The 15724-nt window shown below is 54.5% G+C and overlaps 1 protein-coding gene across 13 annotated transcripts in view; it reads right to left on the bottom strand.

Annotated features, from left to right (window-relative positions):
* Nucleotides 1-649: 649 nt before the first annotated feature.
* KCNQ2 (potassium voltage-gated channel subfamily Q member 2) overlaps nucleotides 650-15724 on the bottom strand; it is a 59490-nt gene continuing 44415 nt past the window's right edge. For 4 of the 13 annotated variants that reach the window (XM_084775003.1, XM_084775010.1, XM_084775009.1 and 1 more), the window contains 6 exons: nucleotides 13264-13487; nucleotides 12477-12585; nucleotides 11874-12005; nucleotides 10012-10119; nucleotides 7169-7292; nucleotides 650-6621 (listed from right to left, as the gene is read on the bottom strand). In XM_084775003.1, coding sequence (XP_084631129.1) covers nucleotides 5899-6621; nucleotides 7169-7292; nucleotides 10012-10119; nucleotides 11874-12005; nucleotides 12477-12585; nucleotides 13264-13487 — 1420 coding nt within the window. In that variant the 3' untranslated portion in view covers nucleotides 650-5898. The remainder of the gene's footprint in view (nucleotides 6622-7168; nucleotides 7293-10011; nucleotides 10120-11873; nucleotides 12006-12476; nucleotides 12586-13263; nucleotides 13488-15724) is intronic. The other 9 variants (XM_084775014.1, XM_084775006.1, XM_084775004.1 and 6 more) reach the window with 5 other exon arrangements.

Below are 15724 nucleotides of genomic sequence, written 5' to 3'. Positions count from 1 at the left end.
AGGGCTTGTGCGGAGTCAGACTTGTTCCAGGGTGGCTGCCTGTCCGGTGCTTCATAGCCTCAAGTTTGTGGCTACTTGAAGATGCCCCTGTGACTGTCCTGGTAGAATGGCAAAGAAGCTCCAAAGAGACACCTGTGTCCTCCTTCCCTTTGGCTGTCAGACTATTGAAATAATGACCCTGGTGAGCGGAATCTACGTCAGAATGTGGGAGGACAGCTACCTTGCAGGAGAGATTGGAGCTGGTGTAATGATGAAGGGCAGGACCACACTTTGACCAAAAGTGTTTGGTTACACATACCTCTTGCCCCCTACTTAGACCTAAGTTAACGTCAAGACACTAAAAATGGATTTGGTACGTGGTGTGAGACTTCTTTATCTTCCTCATGTGGCGACACCAAATAACTAACTCTCTCTGCTTCTATTCCTTTATGACCGATTGGCCTTTTGAGAATGGGTGGCCAAACCTGGGTTGTTAAGACTAAAAGGACCCATCCTTTGACCCTAACAACTCTGGTAGCAACCCCAGGAGATATGGAGCCTGGGACCTGAGCATCTCCAAGTCCAAGTGCTGAGTCCTGTGCCTCCCCAGGCAGGTGCCCAGCCCTATACCAGCTTCCAGGAAACACATGCAAATGAAGAGGCCAGGCAGTCCAAGTTGAATCACTGTGTTTTACTAAGTGCACAGGTCCACTGGGCATCTCAACTCAGCCCTGTGGCAGCAAAACTTCCCAGAACCATCTACATGCATCCTGGGCTGCAGGATTCTGCCCCAAAGTTCCCTGCGAGCACACACTGGCCCGCCCACACAGCACAAACATCATCCTGTTCATGTTGAGAAAGTTAGCATCTCAGCTAGTTAGTTAGAAAACTAGAGTTCATTCCCTGGGCATCTATCCCTAGAAGACAGCGTCGTGTGCAGGTGGTGGCACGCTGGCCAAAGGGAGAAGGCCAGGCGCTGTGGCCCAAGGGCATGTACCAAATGGTCAGGGTGCACATCAGTATGAAGGCATTATGAAATATTCTTTGGAGCATGAACAAAAGTGCAAAGACAGCCAAAGGCAACAGCGCAGATGGGGAAGCTGCAGCCGCAGCTGCGGCCAGGGGACAAGACTGCAATGGGCAGGTGTGGGCTGGAAGCGCAGGGCGCGCTGCACTGTATACGGAGCCATCCCAGGCAGGTGGATGATGTCAAGGGGACCACAGCTTCGAGCCCCTCCACGTGGGACTACTAGTGGCAACCCATCATGCCAGCACCCCTCTCCAGCAGCAGGACCTGGAGGTGGAGTCCAGTGTGTCTGTATCAGGCAGAGGCAGGGTGGTGACCTTGGTGAATTTCCCTCAACATACATTAAGGCAACAACTTTGTAAAAGCCAGTCCTAGTTGGATGTGCGGTGTTAGCAAATGTTCACTCCTGCCAGAGACTCACAGAAAAAAGAGCCTGGGGGACTGACTATCCCTTCTCTGATGGAAGATTAGACACTTGGGGACACTAGGATGGATCATGGGCCAGACCCACCATCCTCTGTCAGCCGGGGCACCAAGTGGAGCATCAAAGACAGCTCTGAACGAACGTAAAACCCAGGCACCTCTAGCTGTTCAGTGGGCCTCCTTCCTAGAGTGTAACCCTTTCTCTACCTTCTTTCCTAGTGCCCCACAGGGACTGCTCCCAGAACCACCACACAGACAAGCAAAATTTGGCAAGCTGTGGCCCCAGACACTCACTCCCAGGGACACCGGGCATGTGTTGAGCACATGTTGAGGACTCCTCAGAAGTCAGAGGCACCTGATCTCTGGACATCTTCCTTTCCATTACAGTACCTCCTCTGAGACGCTCTTGCTTCCTTAGCTCAGCTGGGGCACAGTTGGAGCCTAGGACAGCCAGACAGACTTGCCTGTAGGCTTCCTTCCCCAGACCCTATATCCTATGCCCTGGGAGGTCTCAGGGAGCACCAGATGACCACATCAGGGTTTGATTCCAGCCATGTGAGCCTGGACTTCAGGGGTACCCTGTATAGATTCTCCACCCTAACCCCAGCCCACCCTGCTGGGATACAAGGCTCCAGACACCTCTGAGTCCCTGAACTGTGGGACCCACTGCTCAAACCATGTTTTTCGTGTTTATTTCAAGAGGCTGTGGCCTCAGAGAGAGGCTGACATGTTGTCTTATTGATGTCGGGGTGTTAGCCGTGGGCAGGTTCAGTAGCCTTTACCCTCACTACTGACAGCCAGAGAGCTGAAAGACACAAGCGCCCATGTTTCAGGAAGGGATTCCTGTCCCAGACCCTCTCACATCTGGGGGAAGGTCTGAGGACATCTTTGGGCCCAGATCTCTCCATGCAAAGCAAGGGTGTTCGTCACAGTGCCCCTGATATAGGATAAACCCAGTAGGGGGTGGCAGAAGGCAGGGCGGCACCCCCTTTTCACATTCTGAATCTGAATTTTGCCAGCTCAAGAGGAGAAAGAACTTTAAACCAGGGCACTGAGTGCAGAAGATGGTCTCCTACGCCTGGGGACTAAGGACGGCCACAGCTTAGAGAGTCTCCTCCAAGGAGGGCCATGTAGTGCCTAGTGACACACACTCTCCCGGGCTTCTAAATGGGGATTTCAAGTGGGTGAAAGCACTGCTAGGAGCTAGCTTATAGCCTCAAATGGACACGTGGCCTGCCCAGAACACAGGTAAGTCAGCAATGGGCCCTCACCCCAGCTATCCTGGCCCTGGTAGATAAGAGTGCACTCTCTGGAGGCCACAGTTGAAAGGGACAGAACAGTGTTAAGCCAGGGGGGAAAAAACCTCCAATCACAGACTGGCATGATGGAGCAGGCATAGCTAGAGGAGGGCATTGGGGAACGGCCAATACCGAGACTCATCTGGACCTCAGTAGGACTGCCCTCACCCGGACCCAGCCACAGCCTGCAGACAGCCATTTGGTCCAGGGAGAGGGCGGGGGCGAGGGAGGGATTCAATGGGCTCCAGATGAACTCTCTACCACTGATGCTCAGAAGACCTAGGTGCCTAGAACTCCCTCCCCAGTCAGTGCTCAGCATCTTAGAACAGCCACCATTATTTCTTGTGGCGCCCTCTGCAGGCAGTTTCCATGAGGAAGAGCCCAAGAGAAAAAGGTGTGTGTGTGGAGAGAGCAACAGAGATAAAGAGGGAGAAAGGGAGCGTGAGAGACAGAGAGAAAGAGGGAGGAAGAGGGAGAGACAGAGAGGAAAGCCTACGTGTGTGTGTGTTGTGTATACACTATACATACAGGTTACTCATACATGTGTGTACATATATGTGGATATTCAGGTATAAAAGTGGATACCTGATGTATGTACATATGTGCAATTAATATGATGTAGCCTCTAAGCCTGTATGTTCATATGTACGTGCATATGTACCTGTTATGTGTGGTCTGGATAACTGTGTGAGCTTTTGGTGCATGTGTATAACAAGGAAAGCACACCTGTTGTATGTTCACTTGTGTCTGTATGTATATACTTGTGTGTGCATGTGAAAGCGTGGTCTATAAGTTTTTGTGTACACCTATGTGAGTGTACATGTGTGCCAATGTGCGGGCATGTGCTGGTAGGCATGTGAAGGAACGCGTTGGGACAAACGTTTTCTGAGGAAAATTTTGCCACGGGGCAGCTTCTGGCTTTCAGCCACACTTGGTCACATGTGAATACCCAAAGAAGTGCACAGAGCCTTCAGCCTCCATCTTTTCCTGCTTCCCTGAGGGTAGGGATGCTGAGGCAGTGGACGTTTGTGTTGGTCAGACCTGGATCTGGGCCATCTCTCACACCAGGGCTTCCCAGTCACCCCTTGAAACACACTTCCTTTCTCTGGGCAGCCAACACTGCAGGCTTGACCACTGCTCCTCACTTGTAGAGCCATGGCCTCCTCATCTCCCTCCCGCTGTAGCCTAAAGAAGGACTACTGATAAGTTCTGTGTGGCCAGCGTTACTGTCCACTTTCTCTCATCCCCTGGCTCAGGGTACCCCAGGCCTTGTATCCATGGCAGCTCTGTGGGCAGGACGTGGGGCCACTCACAAGGCAGGACACAGTGCATGGAGCATGTAGGGCAGACGCAAACCTCTCTCCCACATCTCCTGGTGCTGAGATGACTACAGCCTGCCCAGGTGTGGGCAGGAGTGCTCTGGCGGCTGGTTTGTCCAGGGCAGATGCGCTTTGTCGAGTTTTCCTGTCCTAACACGGAGCGGGAGGGGCTCAGATTCAGGCTCAGCTCTCCAAGAGAAGGCTAGTGAAGGTACAGCAATGCTTCCTGCCCACATATCCTGCCGTGCCCAGCTAGGAGCCTAACAGAGGAGGCACCCTGAGGTGAGACCCCAGTGGCCCTGACTTGGAGGACATGTGGCCACAACAGACAGCAAGTACCTAGGTCCCTGACAGAGACATGACCTCAAACTCTCCTCAGGGATGGGTGCCTTCTGCTGAGCATAGGCCCGCAAGCTGCCTCTACCCCTGCCAGAACACACATTTTTAAAAGGGTGGGAGAAGTAAATAGAGTTCTGCCCGGGCTCAAGCTCTACAGGACTCGCCCTCAGTGACCAGGAGAGCCGATGCTTTAGAGAACGCCCCCACCCCAAAATGTTATCGCTCAGTGCCAGGCACCTCTGAGGGATCTACTCTGCCTCGCCTTCCTCTAAAGCTGGCTACTGGATGGTCCAAGATATTCAGTCATATCAGAGGACATAGATTACTCCTCACCAGAGTAGAAGACAGGGTGTTCCCAATTCCCCAAACACCCAGAAGCCACAGCCAAGGGACCCATCAGTGGATAAATGACTGTGGAGGGCCAGCTCCCATGGGAAGGATCCTTGACCAGGCTCAGAGGCCATGCTCTCGTGTAGAAAGAGCTGGCAGTTTGAAGATGCAGTGTCACTCAGCCCTGCCTGAATCTCTAGAGCCAAGTGGGCAGCAACAGGCAAGGTGGTGCCCCGGCTAAGGACAGTGCTGGTCTGTTTGCCAGGCGGTTCTCTTGATGTGCTGGCCACACCAGGAAAGAGCAGAGGCCACGATGCATCAACTCATACCTCCTGGGCTACAGCGCCAGGGATGAGGCAGCCAGACCGTGCTGAAGAAACCCTCTCAGAAAACACTGGTTGGGTCCCTCCCCCGAGAGGTGGAAGCCAGAGAGTCCAAGGATTAATTCTAAGCTCCAGGTTGGTGTCTAAGGCTTCACCCCTTCCTTCCTCAGCCCCAGGAAGAGTCCTATCTAAGGGTGGCTCCCACAGAAAGATCCACGTACCCTGGAGGAGGGGGGAAGATGCTGGCCGGCAGCTCTCTAGCTAGGGGCCCAAGGATGAGGAGCATTACCCAGCCACACACAAACAGTGGGCCTGGCAGTGCTTTCCTGGGGCAGTCAGGAACTGAGGGATAAGCAGTCGGATGTGAGAGTGGGCCTGTGCTTACAGCCTAAACCGAGAGGCCCACAGGCCTCGGGACTAGCCATCACACGTACACAGGCCTGCCTGCTTCACCTGCTTCCCATGTACTTGCTCCCAGCCACACCCCCCCACTCACAGGTGCTAGCATCCCTCGGTCCCTCCTCACTCACAGGGCAATAGCTGTCCTGCAGAAGACTAGGCAGGGCTAGCTTTGCTGCCATAGGTAGCTCTTGGGGCCTCCAGGACCCGGCTTCAACCTCCCTCTCCTGGTTGGAAAAGAACTTCTATAAAATGTTATCACATGTACCGAGGAGTCCTGCCCCATCTCCACTCCACATGAGCCCTGAGAGCCAGATCCAATGACCACCCTCACAGCCCACACTGCTCTATGTCATTCCGTTGCTTTAGGAAAGGCCCTGAAGTGGAACCTCCTGCTCCAAACCAGGAACGAGAGTGGGTGTGGCATGAGGGGGGTGGGGCCTCAGCAGCCCAGCCCAGTCTCACTTCCTGGGCCCTGCCCAAGCCACATCTCCGAAGGGGCCCTCACCGGTGGCAGAGCGTGGAGGGGGCCCGCACGGTGTGCAGAGGTCTGAGTCTGTGTCAGACTCCCCCTCTGCGATGTAGGGCCTGACCTTGGCGCACGGCGCCACGGCTGCGTAACAGCTGCCCAGGCCATCCAGGTTCTCCTTGGACTGTGAGATACTGAAGCCACTGAAGGAGCGCTCCAGCTCCTCGTGGTCCACGGATGGGATGGAGATGGACGTGTCGCTATCCCGAAGGGCAGCCTCAGAGGGCCTGGAGGCCGGGGCGCCCTCCAGCCTCAGGAACTCGGTACTGGCCCTGTTGCCCCCACTGTAGGCGGACAGAGACCGCTCGTGTGCCGGGGGTGGCGGGATGCGTACCAGTGAGCCATGGTCTCCCACAGGGGAGGTGCCGTGGCGCTGGTGGCTCTGCTGCCACGAGGTGGATGGGGGACACTGGGCAGGGGGCATGGCTGGGGGTGCAGCGTAGTTCCTCTGGCCTGTAGAGCTGGTGGAGCGGACGATCTTAATGATACAGCCATGCTTGTCTGTGTGTTCGCGGCTGTCCTCTGGGCTGTGGTAGGGTGGTGCCGGCTCAGGCTCCTTGGCCCCAAAATAGGCCTCTGTCTCTGCTGGCGGGATGCCCATTCTCTGCGTGTAGATGCTCACCAGGAAGTCAAGCTTCTTTTCCATGGACAAGACCTGCAAGAGTGGCAGCTGCTGGGCTGGGCTTTTGAGGAGAAGACCCTGGATGTACTCAGGTGAGAAGGGGCAGAGGAAGGAAGCCAGGAGATGCTCTTCCTCTTCCTCTACCCCAGGTTTCATCAGCTGAACCTCTGAGCTTACTGGTCAATGCACACCTGTGCTTAGCCCAGCTCGAAGAAGGGCCTCATGTGGTGGCTCCCAAGAGCCCACTTCCAGGAGACTGGGGATGGACATTGGACAAGGAAAAGAGAGGGGGAAGAAGTAGGCCCTGCATGACTTCTGGCAAGTTCCACAGTGGTTACCCCTGCTAAAGGACCCTCAGACCCTCATGCCCAACAGCCACCTCTCTAGGCACTTCCGATCTCCAGATACCGACTATGAGAAAGGAGACTGCCGGACCACAGGATTTCACAGGGATTCGGGGGGGGGGGGCATCTCACAGTGCTATGCCCCCTCCTGCTGCACCCACCCTCAGCTGCCATAGGCTAACAAAACGAGACTGGGGGACAACAGAAGCCCTTCCTGTCCCGCAAGCCTCTCCCACCTGTTTCTCCACCTTCCCAAGCCGTCCCATCATGCTGGGGTCTTCAGGCAGCTCCGTCTCCGCTGGGCCTTTGGTGCGGTCCTTGTCCGTTATTGTTGGGCCCCGCCCCACAATCTGGTCCACTCTAGCGGGAATAGAGACCCAGCCCCCAAGTATGAGTTTGAGAGGGTGTGACCAGGCCCCTGCCCCTTCTTCCTGGGCTAACCCACAGCCCCCCAGATCTGGGCTCCAAGCCCTGTCCAGAGCCGACCGGGGGGCAGTAGGTGCCAGGCAGATGGACACTGGTGCCTCGTGATCTCAGGCTGCCTCCTGACACCTTGGGTCCTGTTACCTATCTGTTCCATTCCCGTGGGATCTGGCACATTAACAAGGAGTAAAGGGAAATATATCCCCAGGGTCTCCTCCCAGCTCCTCCCCATCAGCCCTGCCTCACAGCACTTTCCAGGCCTTGACTCACTGGTCTCACAGCAAACTGAGGCCCAGGCGACTATCCAACCGAGGGACCAGAGTAGGAGAGGTTGTGTCTTTGCCCAAATACCCAGCCCGGCCAGCTTTACTCCCACATTAATGTGCCATGGCGTTCCTCGGACCCCGACGGGTATGACAGGGACAGTGTTAAATGTCTGAAGCAAGGGCGACGAAGGAAGCAAGGAGGTGCTGTGAGTGTCAGCTCCATGCATCAGGACAAGGAGGGAGAAGGGAACAAGGGCCACGTAGGAAACGGCCAAAGCACAACCAGGGGAGAGATGGGCGCTGCCGACAGGTATTTATTGGGCTGGGGGCGGGGGGGGGGGGGGCAGGTGGGGAAAAGTGCACACAAGTGTGCTGATGCATGCATGTAAGAGCGATGCATGTGTACTCACATGTGGGGGGGATTGGTATGCTCACACCCATGTGAGTGAGTGTGCGCACTTGTAAGTGTTGGGCAGGATGAGAGATTCAGCTGAGATGATCACTAATGATGCTACTGACCAACCAAGAAGGGAAGGGATTGCTCGGCCCTTGGAGGATGGGGGTTCCTATCTGCCCAGCGTGACACCAGCAGATCCACTGCATGTTTTGCAGGCATGCAGAGCTGTGGCAGGGCTGGGAGCTGCAGGCCACTTAAAACTAAAGAACCTGTGCATAGCCTACAAACCCGCTGCACTCAGAATGTGGCTGAGCAAGGCCACTGAAGCTGAGCTGTGTAGCCCTACACATGATGCAGACTCCAGCAGGTACATGTCAGCTGGTTCCCCTCCACTTTCTACAGACTGGGGTGCCCTACCTGCTTCTGTGGCAACTCCAGAGGAAAGTTCAGGCTTGTACCAGCCAGGGGCAGCCTCTGCATGCTCCACTGGGCTCATGCCGGGCACATGCAGAAGAGGGTGGGAGGGATGGCATGAGGGACCTTCTGGCTCCAAGCAGATGTCAGTGACAATGGCAAGGGAACAGGTTCCCTGATGTTCCGACGTCCGCATGGTCCAGGCACGGATGCACAGCCCCTTCACCCCTGCCACATGACGAGCCATCTGCCTGGAGGATCTCAGGGGTGGACCTTGGGTTGCTTCAAGGCGGCCAAGACCAGGGTCCTCTAAGGACCTTGTATCACCTTCTCCCCTGGGGTTCAGGTTAGGGCATCGGAGTCAATCCCCAGGTGCTCCTCATGTCTTGGGTGACAAGTGCCAGCTGTGCCTTAAGATCTGCCCCGTGTGTGTCTGTATACCACCTAGGTGCAGCATAGGAGGAGGCTGAGGGGGCTCTGACCTGTGCAGGACTTTCTCATCCCATGGCTTGCACGACCAGCTGCCATAATTGGCAGCAAGATCCAGAGAACTAAATGGGCCTCAATCTTATTGGCAGATGGTATCATGGACCAGTCACCTGACTAAGAACTGCTCCCCTAGCATCCCTCTCTCGTGGATGGATAGGTTCATTACATTAACCTTTGACCTTATGAGCAGGAACCCTGGCCCAAGGATGCTATGCCTGCCAGTTCCAATTTTCCAAACTCTCTGAGCTTCCCAGAGCTCTTCTGTTCCCGGCTGTTTGTCTGCCCTCCCTGTGCCTGCTTCCGAGAGCTTCACTTTTCCTGGACGATCAAGCCTGCCAGGGGGAAATAGGGGGATTATATGGGTGGTTCCAGAGCACCCAGAAGACCTTGAAGCCTGTATTAACCACACCAGAGCTGGCTTTTGTCATCTGACTGTTCTCTGAACCCAATCTGCCACCCGTCAATCGGCTGGGGTGGATTGTCATCTTTCTTATCAGTGACATCAATGCTGGTGGTGGCAACTTGAAATAGCACCAGAACTGAGCCAGCTCGGTGCTGGGTGCACTGTGGGGATTTTCTCATCTATTTCTGCCCCCTGCAATGAGGAGGATTGAACCTAGGGCCTTACACATTACCTAAGCTAGGTAATCACAGACTTAGTGCTTTACCACTAAGGTATACTCCTAGACTTAGTATATTCTTTGGGCAGTTGCATCTCACACCTAAGGAAAGAGCCCAGGGAAGCGCCTCCATCTGCTTTTATCCACACAGGGTCAAAGTCGAGACCATGTGCATGGTGGGCACCCCAGTAACGGGCAGGTGTAAAAGACCAGAGCTGGTCAAGGTCGCGGTGTCATGGAGCTTTCCACAGGAAGGCAATCGGAAGATGGAGGACTCAGGGCCCTGCCCTACCGGCCCTGGCAAGGAACAAACACCCTTTTTCCTAGCATGCCCTTTAGGAAGAGGGAGAGCCTGAACGCCCCCTGCCTCGTGGAAAGAAAAGTGCAAGGTGCTGCCATCATGCGGCCTAGAGCAAAGGGGCTGGCCATTCACAGACGGGTCAGGTCGGGAGGAGGCAGTGCATCCTAACCTAGGTGAGTACTGGGGTGACTCTCTCGAAGGGGCCGTGGGTCCTTTGGTAGGGTACTTCTTGTGCCGGGGAGTTGAAGGGGGTGGGGGGCCCACAATCATATCTATCCTGGCAGCGTAAACAAGAAGAGAAGACCAGCAGAACACATCATAAGCAACCCAAGGCGAGTTGCCGGACATGCACAGAAACAAAGAGCAACTTGACAACAGTGATTCTTCCGGAGAAACGTACTCAGAACACAACGATGGACCCACACTCTGGCCCTCACATCTGCCAGGCTTTCCCCTGTCCCCAGCACTGTCCAGCCTGCCCAGGGAACCCCAGGTAGAGTACAGGACAATTGGTGCTGGGAACTAAGTCCCAGAAAGCACTCTGTAGCTTTGGAGCAACAGGACCCTGCATCAGGCCAGAAACACAGGACTCCCTGTGATCAGTCTGTTTTTGTCTGTTTCCCAGACAGAAAGGAAAGGACAAGAAAACTGTGGAGTGGAAGAGGTCGTGGAGCAAATAGCTGTGGGGCTGGGGCTGGGACTAGGCTAGAGGCTGGAGGGTCTCACTTGTGGGCATACAGCACACGTACAGCCTCTGCTCTCAGAAAGTCAGTTAGGGGACCCAGCCTGAGCTGGACATCTCCCTGATCTCTACTTGTGAGAGCAGCTCATGGCCAGAAGCTCTGCCCCCAACATCAGCCACTGCTGCAACTTTTGGGGGCCACAGGGAGTCCCCCAGGCTTTTGTCCTTACCCTCTGCCTACCCAAAATCTGTGCTCCACTTCCAGGACTTAAAAGCAGATGTGTGCTACCTGAGGAGAGAGGTTCCTCAGAGGTATCACAGACACACACATGTGTGGATGATGTATGTGGCTAAGGATGTGCACCTAGGAACATGGGAAGTGGTGACAGGGACATGGGAAGAGTTGCAGACATAGGCTGTGCATATACCTGTATACTCTTGCACATGGGGAGTGAACACTTGTGTGCGCTGTGCATCTGAGGATGTGTTCCTGTAAGCGTGCTAAGGGTAGGTTGAAACAACATGGACATGGGTCTGTACGTGTACACCTGCACATGTTAAATGCATCTGTGTGTGGGTGAACTCAGGCCTTACTCATGTGTGCACAATGCGTGTATTTGTAACTTTTGGAGTAAGCAAGCCTATTTTCACATCCAGAGAATCCAGTGGTTGCCTCTGATGTGCTTCCCACTCAAAAAGTATCCCCCACCCCCACCCCATGAGGAAGCAGATGGATATTTTAGAGGATCAGCTCCAGGGTCCCCGGCCACTGCCTGGCAGGGACCACAGGAACCCCGTGTTTCCATCTCATCACAAAACACTCTCTTATCAGCATGTATGTGCATACCACACACATGCATACATACACACCAATACACATATGCACATACACAGCACAGCATAGTGCTCATGCACACATCCACACATCATATGCACGCTTACACACATATATTCACACATGCATGCACTTGAGCATACACGTGAGTATATTCAGATGCCCACAGTATACACATTCACACACATGTGCATACATATGTAGGTGTGGACAAACACACACACACACACACACAAACACACATGCACACACACACATGCACACACACTTGCCACCACAGTGCAGGTGAGTGGAACAGAAAAGGGTGGCAGAAGAAATACTGAAAAACAGACAGATAGTGTGAAAACACAGCAGAAAGCCACGAGAAGCCAACGGGATGGGAAGAGACCTCCAAAGCCGGCACTGGTCCTGTTCTGCACACCTGTCACCCAGCCCTTGGTGCCCCTTGTGCCACGCCTGGCTTTGTCCCGGAGGGCCCTGTTCATGCCCAGACTGGACAGGCAGGGGCTCTTGCCTGGACTGCAGGCTCTTGATGCGGGACAGCATGTCCAAGTGTCCAGCCGAGTATTGCTCGATGACATCCATCACGTCGTATGGGCGCAGGCTCTCTTTGAACTTTCGCTTAGACACCAAGAACCGCATGACACTGCAGGGATGGACAGCTTATGAGTTCCAGGCAGAGGCTCTACTGCCATGGGCCCGTCCCCATATCCACCTGCCCGTCACCACAGCTCCAAGACCACAGTCTCTGGGAAGCAGTATCCATTTTCATCTGGACCACCTGCTCACCCTTCCCCACCTCACTCCACTTAGTGCTCGGCCTCAAGACAGGTTCCATGCTCCTTGGAACCACTGGTATGGGACATCTGTTAGTTCTGTGAAAAAAAAAATTATCTTGTCCTTGCCCCACATTTCATCCACATGGTCAGGGGCTCTCAGGTCCAGCCAGCTCCACCAGGCCTCCTGGCCCTCTGGGCACAGGTGGACAGGTACAGAAGCTGAAATGGGCAGAGGTCCCCCATGCTTTCCCAGTAGCTACGGCCTTTGGTGGCTCGGCAAGACCCTATGAGGTCGCTGGACAGGGCCTTCTCATGGAGATCGGGCAGGGGTCCCTTACCACACAGCTCTGATGCTGACTTTGAGGCCAGGGGTGAGGTCTTCAGTCACGAACTCGCAGTTACAGCTCTTGTTGTCCTCCACGATGTCCTCCCCAGGGAGGCTTGCTTCTAGGTAGAAGGGAGCACGGGCCATGAGCAATCACAGCAGGGTTCAATCCCAAGCCTGATCCTCAAGGGCCGCTCAGGCTTCCCCAGGACATCCCTTCAATGCCTCGGCCGCACTGGAGTGAGTGCCCACCCCTGCCTCTCGGCAGCGTCTCTCCTTTCTCAGTCTCTTCTCCAAAAGCTACCACCTGCACAACATGAGGAGGGTTTAAGAGGACATCCCTGCCAACAGATGAATGGGGAACCATGCTGTGGTCACTGTTCAGCCAAGAAATGAAGGAAGCTGTAACACTTAGTACCACGGATGATCCTTGGGGACACCATGCTCAGTATGGGATGGCCACCACGGACTACATGAAGCTCAGTATCATGCGTGTGACGTGCACAGACTGAAGGTAGACAGAAGTAGGTAGGAGCCTAGTGCTGGGCCAGAGAGAGCCTGAGTGACACCTAGAGGACCCAAGGCTTTGTCTCCTTGAGATGGCACCACAAGTGATGGAAGTACAAGATGCCACTGAATGATGTGTGTTAAAGTGGCTTGTCTTATATGATGTCACTTAAAAGAAAAAGAATAGGGACCTCTCTGCACCAAGAGATTTCCATTTGTGCTCTATGCCAGGTACTGACGTCTTTCCCCGGGCATCCACCAGTCTTGGGGAAGGTGATGCCATGCCGACCCACCTTCGGAGTTCTGCCGGGACGCAGCGCCCTTGATGCGGAAGGCCTGGCGGGCACGACTGCGGTCACCAAAGCTCCAGCTCTTGGGCACCTTGCTTGGGCTGTCATCGAGACTCTGATCGGCACTGGGGGACCGCCGGACTGTCTGGGCCTGGGGAGACCCCTTCCCCTTGGCAGCCACGCCTCGGGGGCTGGAGAAGACACGATCTTTCAAACTGACCTTCTGACTGTTCCCGGGATAAGCGACCAGCAGACAGAACAGGCAGACAGACAGACACACAGAAAAACAGCAAGAGAAATCACTCTGGAAATAACAAGTCGGTGTCTCTTTGCAGCTGATGCCCCGCCTCCCCTCCCAAAGCCAGGAGGGAAACGCAGGTCCAGAGAATGACCGACCACGCTGGGCACAGGGAGCAGTGGCTGGTGAAGCGAGGGGGCAGAGGCGAGGAGCCGCAAAGGTGTGGCCAGAGCTGGGGAGGCAACGGCGGGACCCCTGAACCATTTAGCTATCACTGCAAGGTGCCAGGACCCTCTCCATACTGTCCTATCTGCTTTCCTGAATGACTCCTGGACATAATCCAAACACTTGAGACTGGACCTCTTTCCTGAACCTTTTCTGCACTAGCCCAGCCAACGGCTTCCCTTGCTGCCCAACACCAGCTGCCTCTGGAGTGCCCCACCAGCCCGTCTCCTGTCCCAGGGCCATCACGGAGCAGGGCTACAGCTAATGTGTCTAGATACACCTCAGCCCCCGCATTTCCTGTGTGCCCCAGACACTGCCTGGCCTCTCCATGGGGATGATGCCCAACACTGTCTGGTCTCTGAGATTCAGACCCTTCTCCTAGGATGTTTCTAGAAGGACATCAGGGATGAGGTTAGTATGAAGTTAGGCTTCTACTATAACAAGACTGGTTGTCCCGAGCCTTGGCCCCAGGCGATGGCTATAGAAATGGCAAGATGACGGCCAGCCCCTAACCAAAGCTCTTTCCCACTGGGCTGCTGTTTCCAAATGTTTCTTCATAACTCCAGAGTTCAGCAGCTCACTGTGATCCATACAGCAAAAGACAGAGAGAGGGTCTGTAACTAGGTGGCCTTCACCCCTTACTCTGTGGGCAACGACATGCCTCTCCGTCTAGACCAGTTATTTTTTCCATTGATGGCTCCACCACTGCTCCAGAGGCAGAAGGTAGCGAGTCTCATGTGAGGTGGGACTCACTTGTTCAGCCACATACAAGCTTCCCAGGGTAGCTTCAAGCATGGCCCGTGACAGTACCTGGCAGTACTAAGGGTAACCCCAAGGAAGTTGCAATGATCGATATTTCTTGTCAGGGCCTCAAAACCCAACCTCACACCCAGGCTCAGTGCCCCACCATGGCCACCAGCCAGAGAGACGTGTCCAGCAGCAGACAATGCAGAGTTGACTATACAGAAGAAGATGGCCATAGTGCTAAGCCCACCCACCTTGGACTGTGGATAGAGACCATCTGCCTGCCCAGGCTCTCTAAAGAAGAGGAAGGAAGAAGAGAAAGCCAGGGGCACAAAACTCACATGGAGAAACTGAAGCAGCCTCGAAGTGTCCCGTGTCCTGGGAGCATTGGGAGCCAGTGGCCTCTGCTAGCTTTGCAAAATAGCCCTGACTTTTGTTTTCTGCTGAAACCACTAGAGGCCACACGACAGGTAGGTAATGACCCGGAAACCACATGACTTTTGGACCTCTTTTCTTTTCTTTTCTTTTCTTTTCTTTTCTTTTCTTTTCTTTTCAGGTTTTTTTTTTCCCAGACAGGGTTTCTCTATATTATCTTGGCGAGTCCTGGACTCGCTTTGTAGACCAGGCTGGCCTTGAACTCACAGCTATCTGCCTGCCTCTGGCTCCCGAGTGCTGGGATTAAAGGCGTTCACAACCACGTCCAGATCTTTCTGACCCCTTTCTAAGGAGAAAATTTTAGTTGGATCTAAATAAACCAGTATGCCAAGAGGTTCATGGCATCCAAAACATTCTTCTCTCCTCCTAGGAGCCCCTCTACCACAGGAACTATTGAAGACCGGGGTAGATGAGGTGGGGGATACACTTCTCAGTGGCACTCAGGGTCCCTTCTTCTGTACCCTCCGCCTTACACACTGAAGGGAGGGAGATGAGTCACCGCTAAACAGCCTGGTGTTGTTCACCCAGAATGACGTCACAGAGCTGCCTTGCTGCTGGGGTCCCAGGAGCCACTCCGCGTTGCAACAACTTACAATCCGTGATTTAACTCTGGCTGTCAGGCAGCCTGGGCTGCGATGGCTGGCAATGGCGAGTCAGGTTCTTACTGCCTCCCGACCCCTGGCTTCTGCAGGGGGTCACATCAAGAAGGACGGGAACAGGTCCCTCTGGGAAGGTGACCCGAAGTCGGCCACGTTTCCTTCCTAGTAGTGATTTCTTCCCCAGCCAACCAAGAGAAATTATCAACCACGCAAACCCAGGCCT

The sequence above is a fragment of the Acomys minous genome (assembly GCF_964271855.1).
Source record: "Acomys minous genome assembly, chromosome: 3".
NCBI classification, from domain to species: Eukaryota; Metazoa; Chordata; class Mammalia; order Rodentia; family Muridae; genus Acomys; species Acomys minous.
This window is presented reverse-complemented; position numbering and strand designations above follow the sequence as displayed.